The following is an 18,609-nucleotide window of genomic DNA, read 5'->3' as shown; positions in this document are numbered from 1 at the left end:
GTTTCTGTTCCAGTCCCACACCCTCCCTCACTGCGGAGACTTCGATTGGTTTCCCCCCACCCCTTCCAACCCAACAGACTTACCAGCCCAATACTGCTCTCCACACTGCCGGGCTCTGCTCCTGGCTGCCTGCATGCTGTGTTGCAGTTGCACACATGCACGTGGCATTTATCAGCGACATTTATTGGCCACATCAGCCAAAAAAAGTTGATTGCCAATACTGTCAATTTTCCTTATATCAGTGCTGATCTGATATGGGACCAATGTATCGATGCACCTCTGTAGACATCTGCCCTCATTAGAGAATTTTGGGCCCTGAATCCCAAGTGGTTGGAAGTGCCTGCCTGCAACCCTGACTTAGGTGCTGGAGAAGGACAGGATTATAACTCCTGTGCTTAACATTTCCTATTGGCTAGCTCTAGGTGGCTGCTTTCTCAGCATTGTTTCCTTGTATTACCATTCAGAGACCCCTAACTCTCTTCATGCACTTCATAAGGCAGCAACATCCAACTCATCTGGCCTTGTGGGTAAGGGTACTGTGGCCAGATGCATGACATGGGGCAGGTCTGTGGGCTAGACTGGACCCACAGTCTGGCCCTGTATTCTGGACCTGGAGTGGGTGCTGTATGTGGCATGGTCCTGCTCCAGCTGCTGTTGACCCTGCACCCTGGTGCCCCAGAGTGGCCACTTCTGTTCCAAGGCTGTGCTGTTTGTGGCAGCTGCACCAGGATGCAAATTGGAATGTGCAGTAGGCCAAGCCATCTGGCCCATGTGCATGCTGTCTGCAGTTCACTTTGAGACCCACAGGGCAGCTCCAGGGGCCAGATGATACAAGTCTGTGGGCTGGATCTTGCCTCTGGGTCATATGTGTGACACCCAGACACCTGACTCTCTGGGATCTGAACTTCACTCTGTAAGCCAGTTTCTTTAGAAATTATTTATTGTGGTGCCTGACTTGTGTACATCTTTAAGTCCTGTATATATCTAGCCCTTGCATTAATAATATCTTCCCAAAGTTTGGACTGTCGTTTTATGACAGAATGTGAAATCTTAAGAGAGGTTGCTCTCCACTAGCCGCTATTATTAGTGTAGGAAAAGTTATGCAATGAAAGAAGTTAAAGCCTTTTTTGATAGATGAATGCTATGCTTTCTAGTGAAATAATCAAGGAAGATTACAATGCGTTGTTGCACAAGAAGACAGAGGTTGAGATTAAGCTGGATTTCTGCAACAGAAATGTTGAAAGGGCTGGAAAAATGTGAGTAGATGTTTTATATTACACTGTGGTTGAAACTGCCTGCTGTTATTTTCTTCAAAGGATGTTGTATTTAAAGATAACTATATTTACCATTTTTCCCCCACAGCAAATTAATGATGCTTTAATTAGAGTTGATTGTGACTTAGCCTCAGCATCAAATTTAGTCAGCAGTGGCTTGAACCTGCCAGTGAATGTTGCTACTTAAGCTAGTGGAAGAGACCACTGTTTTGTAGTTTGCTCTCTCGTCTCTGTCAGTCAAGATGTACCATTTGCTTAAGGAATTACAGTAAAAGCATGACAAAGCAGTTGGTCACTCGCAATAATGCATTAGCCACTAAGCTTGTCCTATATTTTAAGGAAGAATAAAGAGCAGTAAAACAAATTGTTAAAAATCTGAGCTCCCTTTTGCAAAGAGAAGGTTTTAAAATTAAAATAGATGACTGATTTTGGTAGTGTTGGAGTCTTATTGTAACCAGGAAATATGTGAGAAGCAAGGATATTTGTGGATGATATCTTTTATTAGACCAGCTGCATGGCACGGGTTGGATAGACTTAGACGAGCTTTTAAATTTAGTAGTGTTCTTCAGGTCTAACTTCAGTCTATTCCATCCCTGCACCTGGTAAGATATTACGCACAGAAATCCTTGCCTCTCACATATGACTGAATATAATATTTCTAGAAATATTACAAACAAAAACTGCATTAGAACAACATCATTAAGATTGGAAAGTCAAGTGTGTAAATCATGAGAAAATAGCAGAATACGGTTGTTTGTAGAATCATAATCTGCCATCCCCTTTTGAATCTGCTTCTTTTAGTTTCCCACAGGACCCTTGGCTAATGCAGCATAAACTTAATGATCAGCTCTTCAGTACTTTTCTTCTTTTTGTTCAGTGGGTGGCCCCTAGGCTATGTATTCTGATCTTGCTCTGAAAACCAAATTATTTTCATATTGGACTTACATGACACTTATCACTAGAGAATCTGAGTGCTTCACAAATGTTAATTAGCACCACCTCTTTGAGATGAAAGGATATTATTCTTATTTTGTATTCTCCCCAGAGAGACTAAGAGCAAAGCATTTGAGATACCAAGGACCTGATACTTCACAGTATTTAGTATTACATAGAATGTACAGGTTCAGAGTGCAACTACTACTCACTTTATTGCAATTGTGTTTATAATTTCTGCAAATCAAACCCCAGGCTTTCTGGTGAGGTACAAGAAAAATGAGAAACATGGTTGTGAAAGTCCTGATTTACAGGACTCGTCTTTTTGCAGCGACAAAAAGCACTAAACTCCTCAGACCATCCCTGTTCTAATTCTTACCTCATTTACTACATATCTTCTAGCTTTTGTGACAAATGAGGCAAGGTTCCAACACACAGTCTCCTTTTCTATACAGCTCTGGTTCATCTCCAAAGTAGTTTTATCCCGAGCACTGAATGAGGCAAGAGTCCTAGAGAAAAATAATGTTATCATGCTATAAAGACTACGTGACAAAGCATAAGAGGGGCCAAGGAAGATAACGCAACCATTCTTAATTTTGTCATTTCCTAACCAATCAGGTGCTTGACTTTACAATCTTAATAATGCTTGTGTTAATGTAATGTTGTGTTTGTGAGATTTTCCAGGTTTCTTGTAAAAGAAAAAACCCTGCAATGTGTGGAATCTTACAGGTATCTCTACATGTTAGCAGGATTGGAGACTTTACATGTTGTTACATAGATTCTGCCATTTTGTAGAGTAACTGATACCAAAAGTAGGTTGTCATCCTCAGAGGCACCTGAGCAGGGTGTGGGGCTCAGGGCGAATCAGCCCCGCCTCCAGATGCGATGAAGCCAGTGGCGGATTTGGCAGTGATCGGTGGAGGGAGAAGAGGAGGGTGCCGAGTGGCCGGAGGTGCCAGATGGGGGGGAGGGAGCAGCCAGATGTGAAGCCGGTGGCAGCGTGGAGTCGCCGCAGATGCTGTGCCTGGCTCCACAGGGCCCAGGGCAGTCACCCCAATTCACCCCCAACTAGGGATGGCCCTGGTCATCCTCTAGGGTGGATGTAGCTGGGATGAGGCACTTTATACGTTTCACATCTGTCTGCTGATAGCAGAAGAATGGATCTCCAGTTTCATTCAAGGCTGCTCTGGAAGGGCTTTAGTGACGACAGATTCTTCTTCTGTCCTTTTCCTCCCAAGTTTTGACCAGCTTTCTGCCCTGTCCTCTCTAACCAGACCCTGTCCTAGTCTGGTTTCTACTCCTGGGGCTTCTCATTGGATCCATCTTTCCTGCCCCATTAGTTCCGCCATTTCTTTTTCCAGCCAGTCAGTCTCCCCAGATTATCTTTTTCCACTCCTATGCTATCCTCCCCAGAAGTCCATACCTTGTCCCCTCTATTTGATTCTGACAGCTTTGTCATCCATGTAGCCTGGCTTCATTTGGGCTACTTAGGCTGGTTGAAAGCACAGGAGAGACAGGCTCCCTATCTCCAATACCAATGTGTGGCCCCAGCAGCTCAGGAAGAATCCTGTCCAGCTTTGGACTTAGTGCGGACAGAGCCATCAGAGAATTTAGCCATTTAAGTAACCTGAAAAACTGCATACAAATTTAATTGTTTCCAACTTAACCACAGCTGAGAGAATTTTCAGAGGCCTGGCAAAAGACCCCCTGGCTATGTCCAGACAAGCATGGCTGTGTGGCATGTGGTGCTACAGACTTATCTGTAGCACCTCATACTGTACATTCAGGTGTTCTCTGTACTGCAAGGGAGCAGTGCAGAGGTTTTTTTTGACCCCTGGATATCCACCAGAGGCCAAAAAAATGCGTGGGGAAAAAAAGTGGAGTGGCACATGTGGCAGCAGCATATCCCACCCAAAGCTGGAGCCTGACCAGCCAGAACCATATTCTGTTGCCAGCCAGGCTTTTTTACATGGCAGGATTGCCATGGCTGCAACTCCAGGAGGACCCCAGGTAAGGCTGCTAGGACCAATGCAGTTCTCGCCTCAGCCTCCCCTACCCCACTCGGGGTAACTTGCTGCACACTAGAGCATGCGTGGCATAGGTGTTCCCCAGGCACAACTAGTGGCAGCACAAGGTGTGCCATCACTAGTTGTCCCCAGGGAACCAAATGTCCACACATATGTGGATGCAGCCCCTCTGTCTAATTTCCAGTCCTCACTCCAAAGTGTGAGAATACTAGTACTTCTCAAATGAAAGGTGGATAAGGCGTGCATGAGTAAATAGCATTATTTTTGGAAATTGCTGTGCTATTTTTAGTGGAATTAAAAAAAAAAAAAAAAGAAAGAAAATCTAATCCAAATGGTTAAATTGGGACGAAGTCCTAAGTGAAGTCATAGTCCTGGAACTAGACAGTCTTAATAATAAGTAGTGCTACCAGACCCATTTATAATAGTTGATTATGACTCAATTATTTTAATATATATCAAAAGGAAAACACCTCCATCCATTGGAGAACTGGTGCTTGATGTGTCTATAACTACTATTTTTTTTAAGGATTTTTTGCTTGGCAAATTTAAAAAATAGACTGATATATTTAAAGCAGATAGTTTTCAGTTGTCAGCAGAAGTAACTTAGTGAAGAGCAGAAATGTTAGGATTGCGAGTCGCTGTTGTTTTTTACATTTGAGTCAAAATCTGGAGAGCAAGCAGGTGAAGAGCCTGTTCCTAAACTAAAATGTTTGGCTTGTTGCTTAGGAAAATGTTCGTATTGTTTCTTAAAGTTAATCTAATGTTTCACCCCTTGCTAACCTGCTCAGAGTCCTACATATGTAGGTGTGGGGCTCAGGGCAAATCAGCCCCACCTCCAGACTCCTTCAGAGTCCTCAGTTGCCTCTGAGGATGACAACCTACTTTTGGTATCAGTTACTCTACAAAATGGCAGAATCTATGTAACAACATGTAAAGTCTCCAATCCTGCTAACCTGCAGAGTCCTACATATAAAATTATCCCCAAACTGCATTATTTAACTTGTTTGTTGTATATTGACGTACACACAGTAATCATGTTCTATTTTGTTTCACTTTTTTCTGGTCAGGTATGAGAATCTACTGCAAATCAATTTGGAAACAACAGAAATGGATGAGATTTCTGATATACACACTAAACTGTTGCGGGTAAGTGTCTAAAGTCAAAGCCCTTCTCAAAACTAGTACTGTACAAAAGGCTGAAAATGCAGCCACATGATTTCTACTTAAGGCAACCTCTAAAGTTTTGTAGAAGTTTTCATGCTCTCCCAGAGGTTCTTAAATACCTATACTGAAATGTGGTTCATGAAATGTGGTTATTTCATGAAGGTAAATAGAGTACAGTACTCTCAATTAGCACAGGCCAGTGCTGCCCTTGAGTGGCCTTCCTGTTATCTGAAACTTTTAAGCAAATTCTTTTTACAATATTTTAATCCAGTTAAATATATCTGATATTTATGTTGCCTTTCACTTTGAACAATTTCAAACTTGACATATGTATGAACCACTTTAAATACCAGTGTCCTTTGCAATCTACCCAGTGTTTTAAATTTAAGAAAAGGTAAACAGAAATGCACATCAACCAGTGAAGAACTTAATGTTTTTTCCCCAGGACAGTATTATAAGAAATAGAAGGTGGCTAATGTATATCTTTCCTGTAGGTTACATGAATCTAAGAAAGAATGAAAAATGTTAGCATAGCTTATAATGATCAGGCACAAAGCAGATTTTTTGCAGAGTATAAATAATAAATATATATAAATAACATAAACAATAAAAATCCTTTGGGCAGCTCGTGGGAGGAACAGGTATGGCACATGATCATACCTAGTGCCCTGCAGCAATGATTCTCAACCTTTTTGATCCACCCTCACCTGGTGCTCACAGTGACTTTGCCCCTCCCTGTCCTCCACCCCATGCACAGCTCCACAGCCTCTCTCCCTCCTGATCATCAGACCCCAACCCTAACCCCACACTTGAATTTCTTGGTGGCAGCCTGTTTCAGGAAATAATGCAGCAAAACCTGATTGCCATGTTGTTGCATCTAGGCTAATTATTTCTGCCTTTCAACAGAGTTAATCATATCCACAGTACCATAGTAAGTGTCTCTGCTGCTTTTTCTGCTTGAGCCAGTGTGTATATGCTCAGCAACCTGGCTCCTTCATTTGGTGATGGAAGAAGACAGAGAGTTGACCAGCACCATCCTTGCTGCACCCATGCAGCCCAGGTGTTGTGAATCCACTGTTCTATAGGTCTTTCAGCTCTCCTTGTGCCCTTAATGCCTCGTTGTAGTTCAGTATGGCCACAGAGATAATAGCTTGTGCCAGGCCATGCAGGAAATTTGTAGTCAGGTTGACATACTAACTCTGTTTTGTCTGAGATTAGTCATTCATTGTCTTTGTCATGCTCATTTGCCTAGTTATTTTGATACTTAAGCAGATTTTAATAACAGATTACAAAAAAAGAATTAAAAAATAAAATGCTTGGCACAAGATAGATTCCTTTGTTTAAACACCATACAAGGTTTTTCTTCTGCTGCTTTTCCTCTCTTCCTTCCAGCAGCTGCATGGAGAGAGGGGCAGAGTCCTGCAGGGACAGATCCGGAGGATGGTGGGGTGTTGCAATTCTGCTTTGAATTCTTCTCCACCCAGAGTTTAAAAACAGCTGCCAGGCAGTAGCACTGGCATTTCTATTTAGGCAGTGCTAATGGAGTCAAATTACTTTACTGCTCATTACCTGATTCCTGCTAATTACTTTACACTCCATAGTGAATGGTCTGGATGTTCAGTTAATGATCTGGATGTTCCACTAATCAAGCTAACTTTTTTTTGCTACAGCAGCTCGGCTGTCTGTTAGTTATTTCTGATCTCTCTTCTATTTCATAGCCCTGTAGACTGTTTGTTTTTCTTTTTTACTCTTCAAAATCTTGGATCTGCCCATGGAGGCCAGCCTTCATGAGCATCTGCAGTTTCAGCTTTTGGCTAAGTAGCTAAGGGTTAAAACATGTAATGAAATTGTTAAAACCTTATTCAGTAATAATATATTCGATCCAGTTACTCTGAAGTAATTTTTGATGTGTGGCAGTGGTAGTAGTTGAATGTGTTCTTTTGTAGCTTTCCAGCTCTCAGGGAACAATAGAGACCAGTCTTCAGGATATCAAAGGCAAACTCTCTCCTGGTGGGTTGCTGGTTGATACCTGGGTAAATCAGGAAGGTGCACATCCAAGAGACAGAAAGTAAGTGACAACTTTATATTCATTATTTGAATGTATTCCATTTCCTGTACTGAGCTACACTTGTAATATCCTTATGAATAAATAAAAATACATATGTTACAGAGACACATACACAAACAGAATTATGAGCAAGAGTTAAGACTGAACTTAAGTTTATGCAGGTTATGGAATCAGGGTGTTAAATTCTTGCTCAGTAATCTGTGTAGTATTTGTAATCTCTATTTAGAGTCTCGGATCTGTGGGGTTTTCAGGTAACTCTGGTAATAAGTTAAGTTTCTGGTAATCTCATACCTGAGAGCTCTTACTAGCTTTCTTCAAGGGCCAGCAAGCAATTCCCCCTCCCCAAATTGCACTTCTCGCAATTTTTGTTGTTGTTACCTTTCTCTGAAGCACTGGGGCATTGCCCACAATGAAGACTGGATTTTTTTCATAGAATGATAGAGCAGTAGGGCTGGAAGAGACATCTAGAGATCCTGTAGTCCAACCCCCTGCCTGAGACCACATCATCCCTATTCAAACTATCCCATACAAACCATAATCTAAACTCTGCAGAAGACTACCATCAACGGAAGTCTTTTTGCCTAGAGTGCACTGATCCTCCTGCTGATATTTGGTAAACTCAGGTTCCTGACTGAAGGGTTTTGCTTTTTCCTCAGGGTCATATTGGTTGTCAAATTTGGGGTTAAGAAGCAAATTTTCAAATTGGGAATGTCTTCTAGGGTGTGTTTTGCCTTCCTGTGTAACATTGGCCGTAGCCTTCTTCCTGGGACATGCTGAGCATATGTTAAGCAACAGCCTCCCTATTATTGCAGTGGCAGGGTATTGGCAGTGTCCATTTCCCCTGATTTTTTTTTTTTTTTTTTTTTTAAACTATGGCAGGTTTGTAGGATGTTCTTTGTGTTTCTGGTATTGCGCTTTGTAGATGTAGATTCCTTGAGTAAATGATTGCCTGTGAATAAAGAGGACTGGACTTGGTAAATCATAAACCTTCCAGCCCTATGTAAAATTAATTTTAATTTAACTTTTTTTCTTCTAGTCCAGAGAAACTGCAAGTATTGCTGAGTTCTATCACCGATATTTATTATCAGTTCAAAAAAGACAAAGCAGAACGTAGTAAGTAACTTTCTTACTAAAAGTAAATCAGGAAATGATTAAGAGTATAAAAAATAAATCAGCTGTCTGTGTGTTTTGATAGTCTTTTTAGCAATGGGGAGAGGTGAGCGACAGTGAGCCTGTTTTGCAGGATAGCAATTAGGGGAACCACCTGAGAGCATAAATAAACTATAAACTTGTTTTTTATAAATTGAAGCAGCTGTTCTAAAAGTAACTACATGTGTATGCTTTCCATAGGAGAGGGAAATCCATACCACTGATGATGGCTGTGGATTTTTTATAGTTTATTGGGGATGATGACTACTGGAATTAAGAATAATATCTATAATCTTCTCTGATTTTTAGGACTTCCTTATAATGAGGAACAAATCCACAAATTTGACAAGTGAGTGAGTTTTAGATTGCTTTTAGAGATTCACTCATGCTTTCAGGTTGCATATTTTTCCTATTTACCCTTTCTTCTGGTCCCCATTTGATCCATGTTGTAAACTTTGACAGGACTGCATCTGTTGGGTTTTTTGTTGTTGTTTTGTTTTTTTAACTTCTGTCATGTACCATAACTTATTTATTATAGACAACATATAACACATTTATACAATACATTTATTATTAGAATTTGCCGCTGCTTGTGAATAGAATAGTGTTATTAGTAAGCCTGTGAATGTAGACAATGTTACCTCCAGGCAAGGTTGGAGATATGGACTTTGTTACAGGAACTCCAAAGTTGTATAAGTGTGCCTGCTGTTTGCAGGAGAAAAAGAAAATTCAGTGCTTATGAGAACTTTATTATGTTTAAGTCAGAAGTAGCTTCTGGTTACTAATAAGAGCAAGGTTAGTTGACTAAATCATTGTGTTAATTTATTCTTCAGAAAATTCCATGTGCATAAAGTAGGCATTAATGTAATTCCCCATCCCTCTAACTTGCTACCTTTAAATGGTGTTTACAGAGTTTTCCCTAAAATCACTTGCTGTTACTGCCACCAGTGCAGCACTACTCATGGGATTAATGGTGGAATCCTAACATATGGAACATGAATATTTCTAACCACAGTGTCATTTAACTGCCCAAAAGCAGTTCTAAGTAGGGTAGACACTAAGAAGGGAGAAAGAGCTATTCAAGATAAATGAATAATGTTGGCAGAAGGACAAATTATATTGGAAATTATAACTATTAGGTGAATGAGGCTGTGGCATAGCTTTCTGATAAGTGAAATGAATGTATAATAGGAGTTATGGCTGCTTACAGATGTAAAAAACAAAACAAAATGGCGCTTCACTTTAAATTCCATGTAACCCTGAACTGAGCCTAGCACGTGGCCAGAAGAGGCATCAGTTTAGTTGGACCTGGCTTGTACAGCATCTTTATAGATCAGGCACTGAGTAAATCAGCTATTAGATAAAAGTGCCAAAAAGCCCTGCTGAAGTGCCTGATCTATGTAGGAGACCCTTGACATTTGTGGGGGATACGTTCTCATATCCCCCGTTAATGGCAAAAGCCGCGAATAAGACACTGTGTTCATGAACACTGTCTGCATTCATGACCACAGTGCCCCCAGTGGCTGGGTGGGGGAATGGCTGCGCTGGCGGTGGTGGGAGTATGGCGGCAGTGGCAGTTCCTTTAAGCGTATTAAGATGAGGGTTCGGCATTCATGAATATTTGAAACCACGAATGCTGAACCCGTGAATAGCGAGGGTTTCCTGTGTAGCAGTTGCAGTGCTGGGTCAAACTAACAAGCTGCTACTTCTGGTAGAGCGTGTTTAATTCTTCTCCCCTTCCTTCTCCCTCCCCCCTCCCCCCCAATGTCTGTCAGCAATCTGTATAAATATATAAAATCCTATGGCAAGGTTAAAAAACGGATGCTGCTGACATGTCTGTGTTAGGTCCCCTTAGAGCTGTACCACCAGTAGAAACTTATTTATGAAAAATACCTGAAGTAGATTAAGCCTGTGCATCTAGTAAAGAAATCTTTGTACTAGCAGGTTAGTTGATCCTAACAGAGTTTATATTCATGCTTTGAATACAGATTTTTTTTCTTCTATGACTCTGTCCTTGGGAAAATTCCAAGTCCTTTTTGGATCCTGATCATATTCCATTTTACTCCATGTACCCTGAGAAAATCGCTAAAGGTGGCATAAAGTACTCACTTATGCCTCTTCAGTGATTTTGATCCTGCTGGCCTGAGAACACTCATCTTTCTGTTTACAGTAGAATTATACCTTGGGCTAGCTGCTTCCCTAATTTTCCGTGTAGCTTTTTATCACTGAATCAGTAAGTGAGCAGTATTTGTTTTAGTTGCTTTCCAAATGAATAACAGGTGTGGGCTTAATGAGAAACCGATATTCTGATTATACATATATTCCTAGTTGAGTAGTAACTATAAATCATGCAAGACTTTAGTTTGCAAAATGCTGAAAGCTTCCGTGTGGTCTCGGTCTTTCAAAATTTCACATCGCGTGAGTCCATGTTCTGTAGTATATACCTGTACCTGTGTGTTTCCCACCTCCCAACATACATGGTTAAGCAGCTGGTGTATGAGACCATTGCTTATCATGCTGACTGGTATTATCTCATTGTTTTCTACTGTTTCTCCCTCCCAGCTCTGCCTGTATCTGTGTGTTCTTTTGTTTCATAAAGTAAGCTCTTTGGGGCATGAGAGTATGTGTACCCCACCTTGGACAATGCAGTCCTCTTTCTGTGACTGGTTCTCCTAGGTATGGTCTAAATACTGATAAAAATACTAATACACTTTACCCCTTCTGTTTGAATCTAATCAATCATTTGCTTTATTTAAATATATTAAATGTAAAGAATATCACTGAACAGTTTAGTTGCGGTAGTCAGACATTGCTTCAAATAGTACATTTCATCTTCTGTGATATTGTTTTTGTAGTATAACCTGTAGTTCATGCAGCATACTAAATTCTTGTATGTTACATTAATAGACAAATAACTATTGAAAAAATGCCACTCCCCTCCCTTCCCCTCAATTTTGACTCCGTATATATTTCAGCTTTAAAAAGTTAGTTTGTGAAATGAGGTACTGGCAGTGGTATAACAATGTTCTTTTGACTATTTCTGTATTACAGGCAGAAGCTGTATTTGCATGCCACAAAAGCCATATCTCTATTCAAAGATGAATGTGTCAGCAAGTATGATGCATTTCTGGACAAGGCTGAGGATTGGATGAGGCAAGAGATTGATTTTGTAAAGTTCAACAGTGTTGACAGCGTCATGGTTTTATGGTTGCCTTTTTAAAAGAAAATTTATTTTTGTTTCCAGAAAAATGCTTCATTTACGGAAACAGTTACTGACTCTTACCAACCAGTGTTATGACACTGACGAAGAGATATCCAAATACCAGGACTATATAAATGAGGTACAATGTTCATAAATTGTGTCCAGTATTTAGACTGAGCAAAGGATTTTATTCTCCGTTGTGCATCCTCAACAGTAGTGACCCCACTTCTTATTAAGTTCCATTTAAACTTGTGTAAAGCTACTGAAAGCAGTAGAGCTGCAGAGATACGATAATTTGATCTGCAGAAGTTTTATTGCTGGTACTGATGCACAGACTAGATCTAAACCAGTCTGACTCTGAGCCCAGGATAAATTTACAAAGGGTTTTTTTAATTTAAATCTGAGCATTAAATCTGAGGATTTGATATAAGAGCATTGAGAAACATTTATCTGTTCTTTGTGGCTTCTATCACAGTAGTATCTGAGCACCTTAAATATTAACACATTTATCTTGCCTTAATACAACAATACAACAAGGTAGAGAAACCTTTTGTCCATTTTACAGCCAGGGTCAAGAGTGGGGAAATTTGAGGCACAGGAAGATTGTGACATACTCAAGGTGTCATACAGTTTCTGGCAAAACTGGGAACTGTACCAGGGTTCCTGTGTCCCAGGCTAGGAACCCTGTGGTGTCATTTTTACTGTCACTCTTAAGTAAAACCACTCTTTAAAAGCCATATAAAATTGGAGGCAACAATTCATATCTCTTCCAAAAGGCAAGAATTTTTAACGTTGATTCAGTGACCATTTGGGGTGTTTATCTATTTACAGCCACTGGAATCATTTAACAGCCAGGCTACTGAGGAATATTGAAGCACAAAAGGACATATCCTGCTTTCTTCTGCAGTATATAGCTATTCCTTAAAGATATATCAGATGATTAAATTATATTTATTATTCTTCATTATATATTACGCACAGATACAAAACAAAGCTTAGGGCATAATAGTGTATGTATTTACATGTAGTATAAAGATTTATTTAAAACAAAATGTAAAATGAAAAGGTGTGGGATCTGCTACTGAAAGTCCCAAGCAGAAGTCTTAGTGAAACAGTGTCACTATTGAAAGATTGTGTTCTAGTTAGAGTAGTTTACAGAGTCCCAGCCCATGGGTCAGGGCTCCATTTACTAGATTCTCAACAAACATATGACAGGGGGAAAGACCCTCCCTCAAAGAGCTTACAATCAAAGTACAAGATAATAGCCAACCGATACATGCAACAAACAGGAATTGATCCTCCTGTCTCCAGTACTCAGAACCACTGAGCCACTGCTCATCAGCATGACAAGCCACAGTCGCAGCACACCTGTGCCCAACCATTTTCACAGTATTTGTGAAAATTTAAATGAAAGATTTTGTTGTGAGTATTGAGGAGCATGCGGCAACTTGTTGATCCATGATCTTACGCAGGCTGCATAACTTACTTTCTGGTTACAGTTACAGGACACTCTGCCACAAAAAATGTTCGCTGCTTCTGCTGGAATGAAACCTACCATGAATCAAGTTTATCCAAGTTCAAACACATTAGTGGAAATGACTCTTGGGTAAGAATTTCTACATCAGTATTGTTCCTGCACCTTCTGTAAACCCCTGAATTAAGCTCAGGAATTTTGTCAGTTACAAAAGCAGACTTGTAATGCTAAATGATGTGCTTGTAGAAACGGGGATAAAAGCAATATACGCTTCACCATTTCCATTTTCCTCTTCTCTTGTTTTTTTTTCCCCTCAGTTGCCAACATAATGTTTTCCCATCTTTTTCACACAATGGCAAGTTGTCAAAACTTTACTGTAAAGAGTCATGGTAGTGTTTGGGGAGCATTAGAATATTTTATTATACTGAAGAAACTATTTCCATTAAAGTGCTTTCACTATTGTCTGTCATAATATTAAAATTGGCAGTGACTGCAATGGATAATCACTCCCTGTAATAATAAAAATGCTTCCTTCTATTTTTTGTTTTATAGCATGAAGAAATTGAAAGAAGAGATGGAAGGCGTTGTTAAAGAATTAGCTGAGAATAATCACATTTTAGAAAGGCAAGTAGTTATATCCACTTTAAGGGAGGAACTAGTTTGGTATTGTTGATGGATCCAGTGAGCAAGGAGATGAACAAAAGATATTCTGTAGACTTTCCGAACTGCAGTAGGTATTACCCATTCCTAAACTGCTGTTCTGAGAAGCATTTCATGCTTTAAACAAAAGTGCAATTTGTTGTAGTACTATGGAAGTCAAATTCTGATTTGCATACCATAAGTCGTAAAATAATTTGGAGTGAGCTGATGGAAGTAACTGTTGCTCAGGGAATGGGTAATGCTAGATTGAAGCTGTACTTCCTGAAGAGTTTGACAAGTCTCTCTCTAGATTTTTACATTTCAACCATCCCTTTGGTATAATTTTACAGTGGAATCTGGTTAATCAATTGCTGGGCTAAATCATTGCTGTGGTCTTCTTACTTTGTGAATTGAATCCCCACCAGAGTCCTGTTTATTTGTGTACAAAATACATTAACTACACTGTCATCTATTAAAGCATAATTAGTCATTTCCAAATGTTTATATACACTGACTCATAATAGAATCTGCTCCTGATAGTTTGCAAGCATTAACTGGCTTGAGCTAACTATTAAATTCTCTTCAGCTTTTCCTGGGTTAGCAAGACGGTGAACTGTTCTGTTTTGCAAAGCTATCTTTTACTTTGGCAGTGAGTGCAAAGCAGAAGTGCATGTAATAGTACAAAGTCTATCTTTTAACTGATTATTTTTCTCTACACATAATTTGTGTATAGGGAGCATTGCTTTTTTTTTGTAGTAAGAAATTTTACATAATCACAATGAGTACAATTCATGCTCAACATTTTTGTTTTTCATTATAAATATAAAAAATAAGTGTGTACTGTATCTTGAGACACTATACCTCATAAAGTTAAAACCACTGATAAATTAGTCATAGTAATTAATTGTTGTTTACCATTCACCTAGTGTGACTGTCCAGATTTTATTTGAATTTGTAAGAGTTATTCTTGTAGCTTCTCCTCTACTGAAGGATGACCAAGAAAGTTTGTCTTGCTTTTTATAAGAGTTTTTTAAAGTGCTTTAATTGATGGTACTTGTTACACTAATACAGAGTTATTCACCAATTTTGCCCAGAGAAGTACAAAATCCAAAACTATTCAGGTTTACTGGGATATTAGCAATGAAGCAAAACTATCAATGGTAGCTCTATATAGAAGGAATTGTACCATTATACTTACTTCTCACATGATTTCTCTGTGCATACGAGAATTATATTCAAGAAATAAATGTTTCTTGAGGTTATATGCAAGGGAAGGAACAAAATTACATTACACTCAAATGAAATTGGAAAGAAAATATTTCCTTTTTATGCTTGGGTAAATGTTAATTGATTGTATATTGAACACATTTGAATGAGTTAAGAATAAACTGTTTCTTTCAATTAGGTTTGGTGCTTTGACTATGGATGGTGGCCTTCGGAATGTAGACTGTATCTAGCCTTCAAAGAAGCCTAAAAAGACTGGTTAGCTTTTTGGAGAAAAAATGCTGTCTGGGGCATTTAAGTGCAGAAAACAATTCTGTACCTACTTGTGTCTTCTGTAATTCTAGTATTTAACAAATTGTGTAAATATGTATTATACTGTAAATATAAAAATGATATCTTTTTTGTTAATGTTAAAATGGAATGGCTCTTCATGTTTAAAATTACCCTGGGAAACATACTTGTTCAAAGAACTCTAGCAAAGGTTAATGGCAAATGCATTGATAAATTGTCATTTATTTGCTGTGAATGTTGACCCTTTTTGCATCTTGATGAGTATTACTTCAGTATGTAGCTGAGGACACTGCTCATGATCTGTGAAATTTGAAGACCATCTTGCCTTGCCTTGCTTCTGTAATTTAGTATGAACAGGAGCTATGAATACAGGAGAGAGAGAGAGATGCATTTCTTCCTCATCCCCTTGTAAGCTATCAGTACGCTTACATGTGAGAGAACATAAAAAAATAATTTTTAAAATTACATTCTTATTCCGCTCCATACTTGGCACCATATTCTCTGTAATTATTGTATGACTATATTCTAAGCTAATATAGTCAGCTTATAGAAGGGTAAGTGTTCTGACTTGCAAATTCCGGATCAAAGTGCAAAACTTTAAATATTTAAAAGAATGCTTGACTCATTTTGTAGAGCACAGCAGCCTCAGAATTCATCTGGGGGCTTGGTTCTTACCGTGAGTGAAATACTCTTGTTAAAGATAAGGTTTTATTAAAATGGCTTTTCTCAGCCTCCAATTTAGGGGGTCACCATGAGGGTAAAGAGAAGACAAGGGGCCTCAGCATAATGGTTGTTCATTGTTGGAAGTCATAAGCCAGATTCAGTAGTTTTATTATTAGAAAAATAATATATTAATTTTAATTCTCAGAAAAGGATCAAACCTACCAAAGAAGGATGATGTTGCTTATTTTATGGCGATTTTGCTAAACTTGGCAGTAAAAAGATGAATGTCTGTGGCTTCTTCTACCTTTTAGCTTTTGTCACTTAAAAAGCTTGCAGTCAGAAGCAGCTATTAAATACAAACATTAGTGCAAGCAAAACCAGTAATTTCACCCAGCCCAACTCCAGTTAATGATTTTTCTCAACTTCAAACTACACAGCTCAACCCAAACATGTAGCATGAAATAATCTGCTTTAAAATGTATAAAATTAAAGTCGAAACAAATATTCTGTCTTGTCTAGAAGTATGTATAGTTCAAAGGGGTTCGGCAGTAATTCTGTACTGCTTTTCCATTTGCAGCCATTCCTAATTGTTAAAATTGGACAGGTGGTAGTATGCGGTCCCTCTTTTAGACGGATCCTAGGTTATTTAGGATTTTTCATAATAATAAAAAACAGCCAACTAAACAGCTGTGCATAAAACTCAGTTTGCTATGTTTCCCTTTCTTTCTTTCTGTTTCTACTGCAGAACAGGAATAACAACTTCAAAATATAACTGTAAATATTTTCATTTTATACTTAAAATAATAGCTTCTCGAGTTTTCATTTACCGTTAGTTGCTCTGATATTAAAGCGAGGGATATACTTTGCTTTGCTGTCTTGAATACTAGATTCCCATTTTGAATGATGGTCTTGGATTTCCTTCTGACTACTTGCTCCTTACCAACTCGAAATGTTAGCTGAACTAATGAAAAATCATTTAAACATCTGTAGGGGGAATGATGCATCTTGGTTTGTGAATTTTTTGGAGAAAATTACTGTGCAAAATAGCAGCCATTTTGTTGCATAAAAATGGGGTGGGGGGCAGTCTGGTCTGGGTTTGTCATGGCATTCAAAGTGTTTATTTCATTCAGTGTTATCTCCATGCAAATGATTTACTCATGCCAGCAATCCCATTGAAAATTTTATACACAGAGATGTTAGAGCAGTGATTCTCAGCCCTACTGAGTCACCCCTCCATATCTTTTGTGAATTGAATAGCACCCAATTAAAAAAAAAATGTTTGTACATATGAGTGCTTACCTCCTTGCAGAAGGCCTGGGCAGTGGGGTAGCAGTTCCTCCAGGCAAAAAAAAGCCTGAGCCTGTGTATGTCTGCCTATGTCTTCTGTGTTAGAGAATCGGGTCCTTAAATTGCACATACATGTATATTAGAATTCCTGCAATTTTCTGTAATGCTAATATTAATTATTTTAAGGAATCTTAATTTTGCAAAATAAATTGATTTGTTGGTTGGAGTATCTAGTTTTTTAATGAAAGAAACAAGGAGTCAGCTACAGACATCTTGTTTGCTTACACTGAAGCAGGTTGAATGGTGGAAGGTTAATAGTTGTAAGCATATTTTGTATATCACAGTATACACTGGCTTACTACTGTCACAAGAATGAGAATGTTGCTGTTTTGTATCATGTTGCTTTACAACATGTTCATTTTAAACTGCTGGTTTTAGTTTTGTGAGCACATCAGTAATGTATATAGGCTTGTTAAAAATCACTGTGGGAAATGTATCTCGTTACACCGTCACTAACAGACTTGTAGTCAACTGTAGTAAACAATCAGTAAGACAATTGCTTTTTATAAAAAATCTTATTGGTCGCGATGCATAATTCTGTACCATGCAATTGGTTGTGTTCTTATCAAGTGTCCTGATACTATCCATCATTCTATGAGGTATTGTAGGCTTGGTTTAAAAAAATAGGCAATGAAAAATAATATGTTGTTTTTCCATCTGAAGCTGATTTACTGTTTTGGGATTCTACTGTAATACACTACTATAATCCATTAATTTAACAAGCCTGTCTACATATTAGTTGTAAAAATGCATGAGTGAATTACTGTTTAGATGAATACAGTGTCACTATATTTCCATGATGTGTTTTAATAATTTATGCCTTCTTGTCGTCGTCCTTTTTTTTTTTTTTTTTTTACTTAAAACTATATTGGCTTCTTACTTTTCACAATAAAACATTTGTTACCTTCTCTAAATCCAGGGAATTGAAGGGATGAAGATTATAAATGTTAAAACATTATTTAGATTGCATTGGCACTCAAATTACTCTGGTTGCTATCCAAACACAAAAAAGCTGGTTTCTATCCTGTACAATAGTGTAAATGCCAAGCATAGGCTACATGCCAGCAGAGTTACGCAGTGTTAAAACTGCTTATGCCCTTTCTCTGCAGGAAGTGCCACAGGTTGAGCTGAATCAGTGCTAACACAATAGATGT

At 38.7% G+C, this 18,609-nt stretch overlaps 1 protein-coding gene across 2 annotated transcripts in view; it reads left to right on the top strand.

Annotated features, from left to right (window-relative positions):
* The window catches only part of TBK1 (TANK binding kinase 1), a 43,667-nt gene extending 25,399 nt beyond the window's left edge, over window positions 1-18,268 (top strand). For both annotated transcript variants that reach the window (XM_019543296.1, XM_019543295.1), the window contains exons 12-21: window positions 1,155-1,256; window positions 5,302-5,380; window positions 7,345-7,466; window positions 8,503-8,579; window positions 8,925-8,964; window positions 11,667-11,768; window positions 11,860-11,956; window positions 13,317-13,423; window positions 13,844-13,915; window positions 15,336-18,268. In XM_019543296.1, the coding sequence (XP_019398841.1) occupies window positions 1,155-1,256; window positions 5,302-5,380; window positions 7,345-7,466; window positions 8,503-8,579; window positions 8,925-8,964; window positions 11,667-11,768; window positions 11,860-11,956; window positions 13,317-13,423; window positions 13,844-13,915; window positions 15,336-15,387 (850 nt within the window). In that variant the 3' untranslated portion in view covers window positions 15,388-18,268. The remainder of the gene's footprint in view (window positions 1-1,154; window positions 1,257-5,301; window positions 5,381-7,344; window positions 7,467-8,502; window positions 8,580-8,924; window positions 8,965-11,666; window positions 11,769-11,859; window positions 11,957-13,316; window positions 13,424-13,843; window positions 13,916-15,335) is intronic.
* The last annotated feature ends 341 nt before the right edge of the window (window positions 18,269-18,609 follow it).

This window comes from Crocodylus porosus, unplaced genomic scaffold, assembly GCF_001723895.1.
Source record: "Crocodylus porosus isolate Cpor-Errol unplaced genomic scaffold, CroPor_comp1, whole genome shotgun sequence".
Classification (NCBI taxonomy): domain Eukaryota; kingdom Metazoa; phylum Chordata; order Crocodylia; family Crocodylidae; genus Crocodylus; species Crocodylus porosus.
Note: the sequence above shows the minus strand (reverse complement) of the source record. Positions and strands in the feature narration are given on the sequence as shown.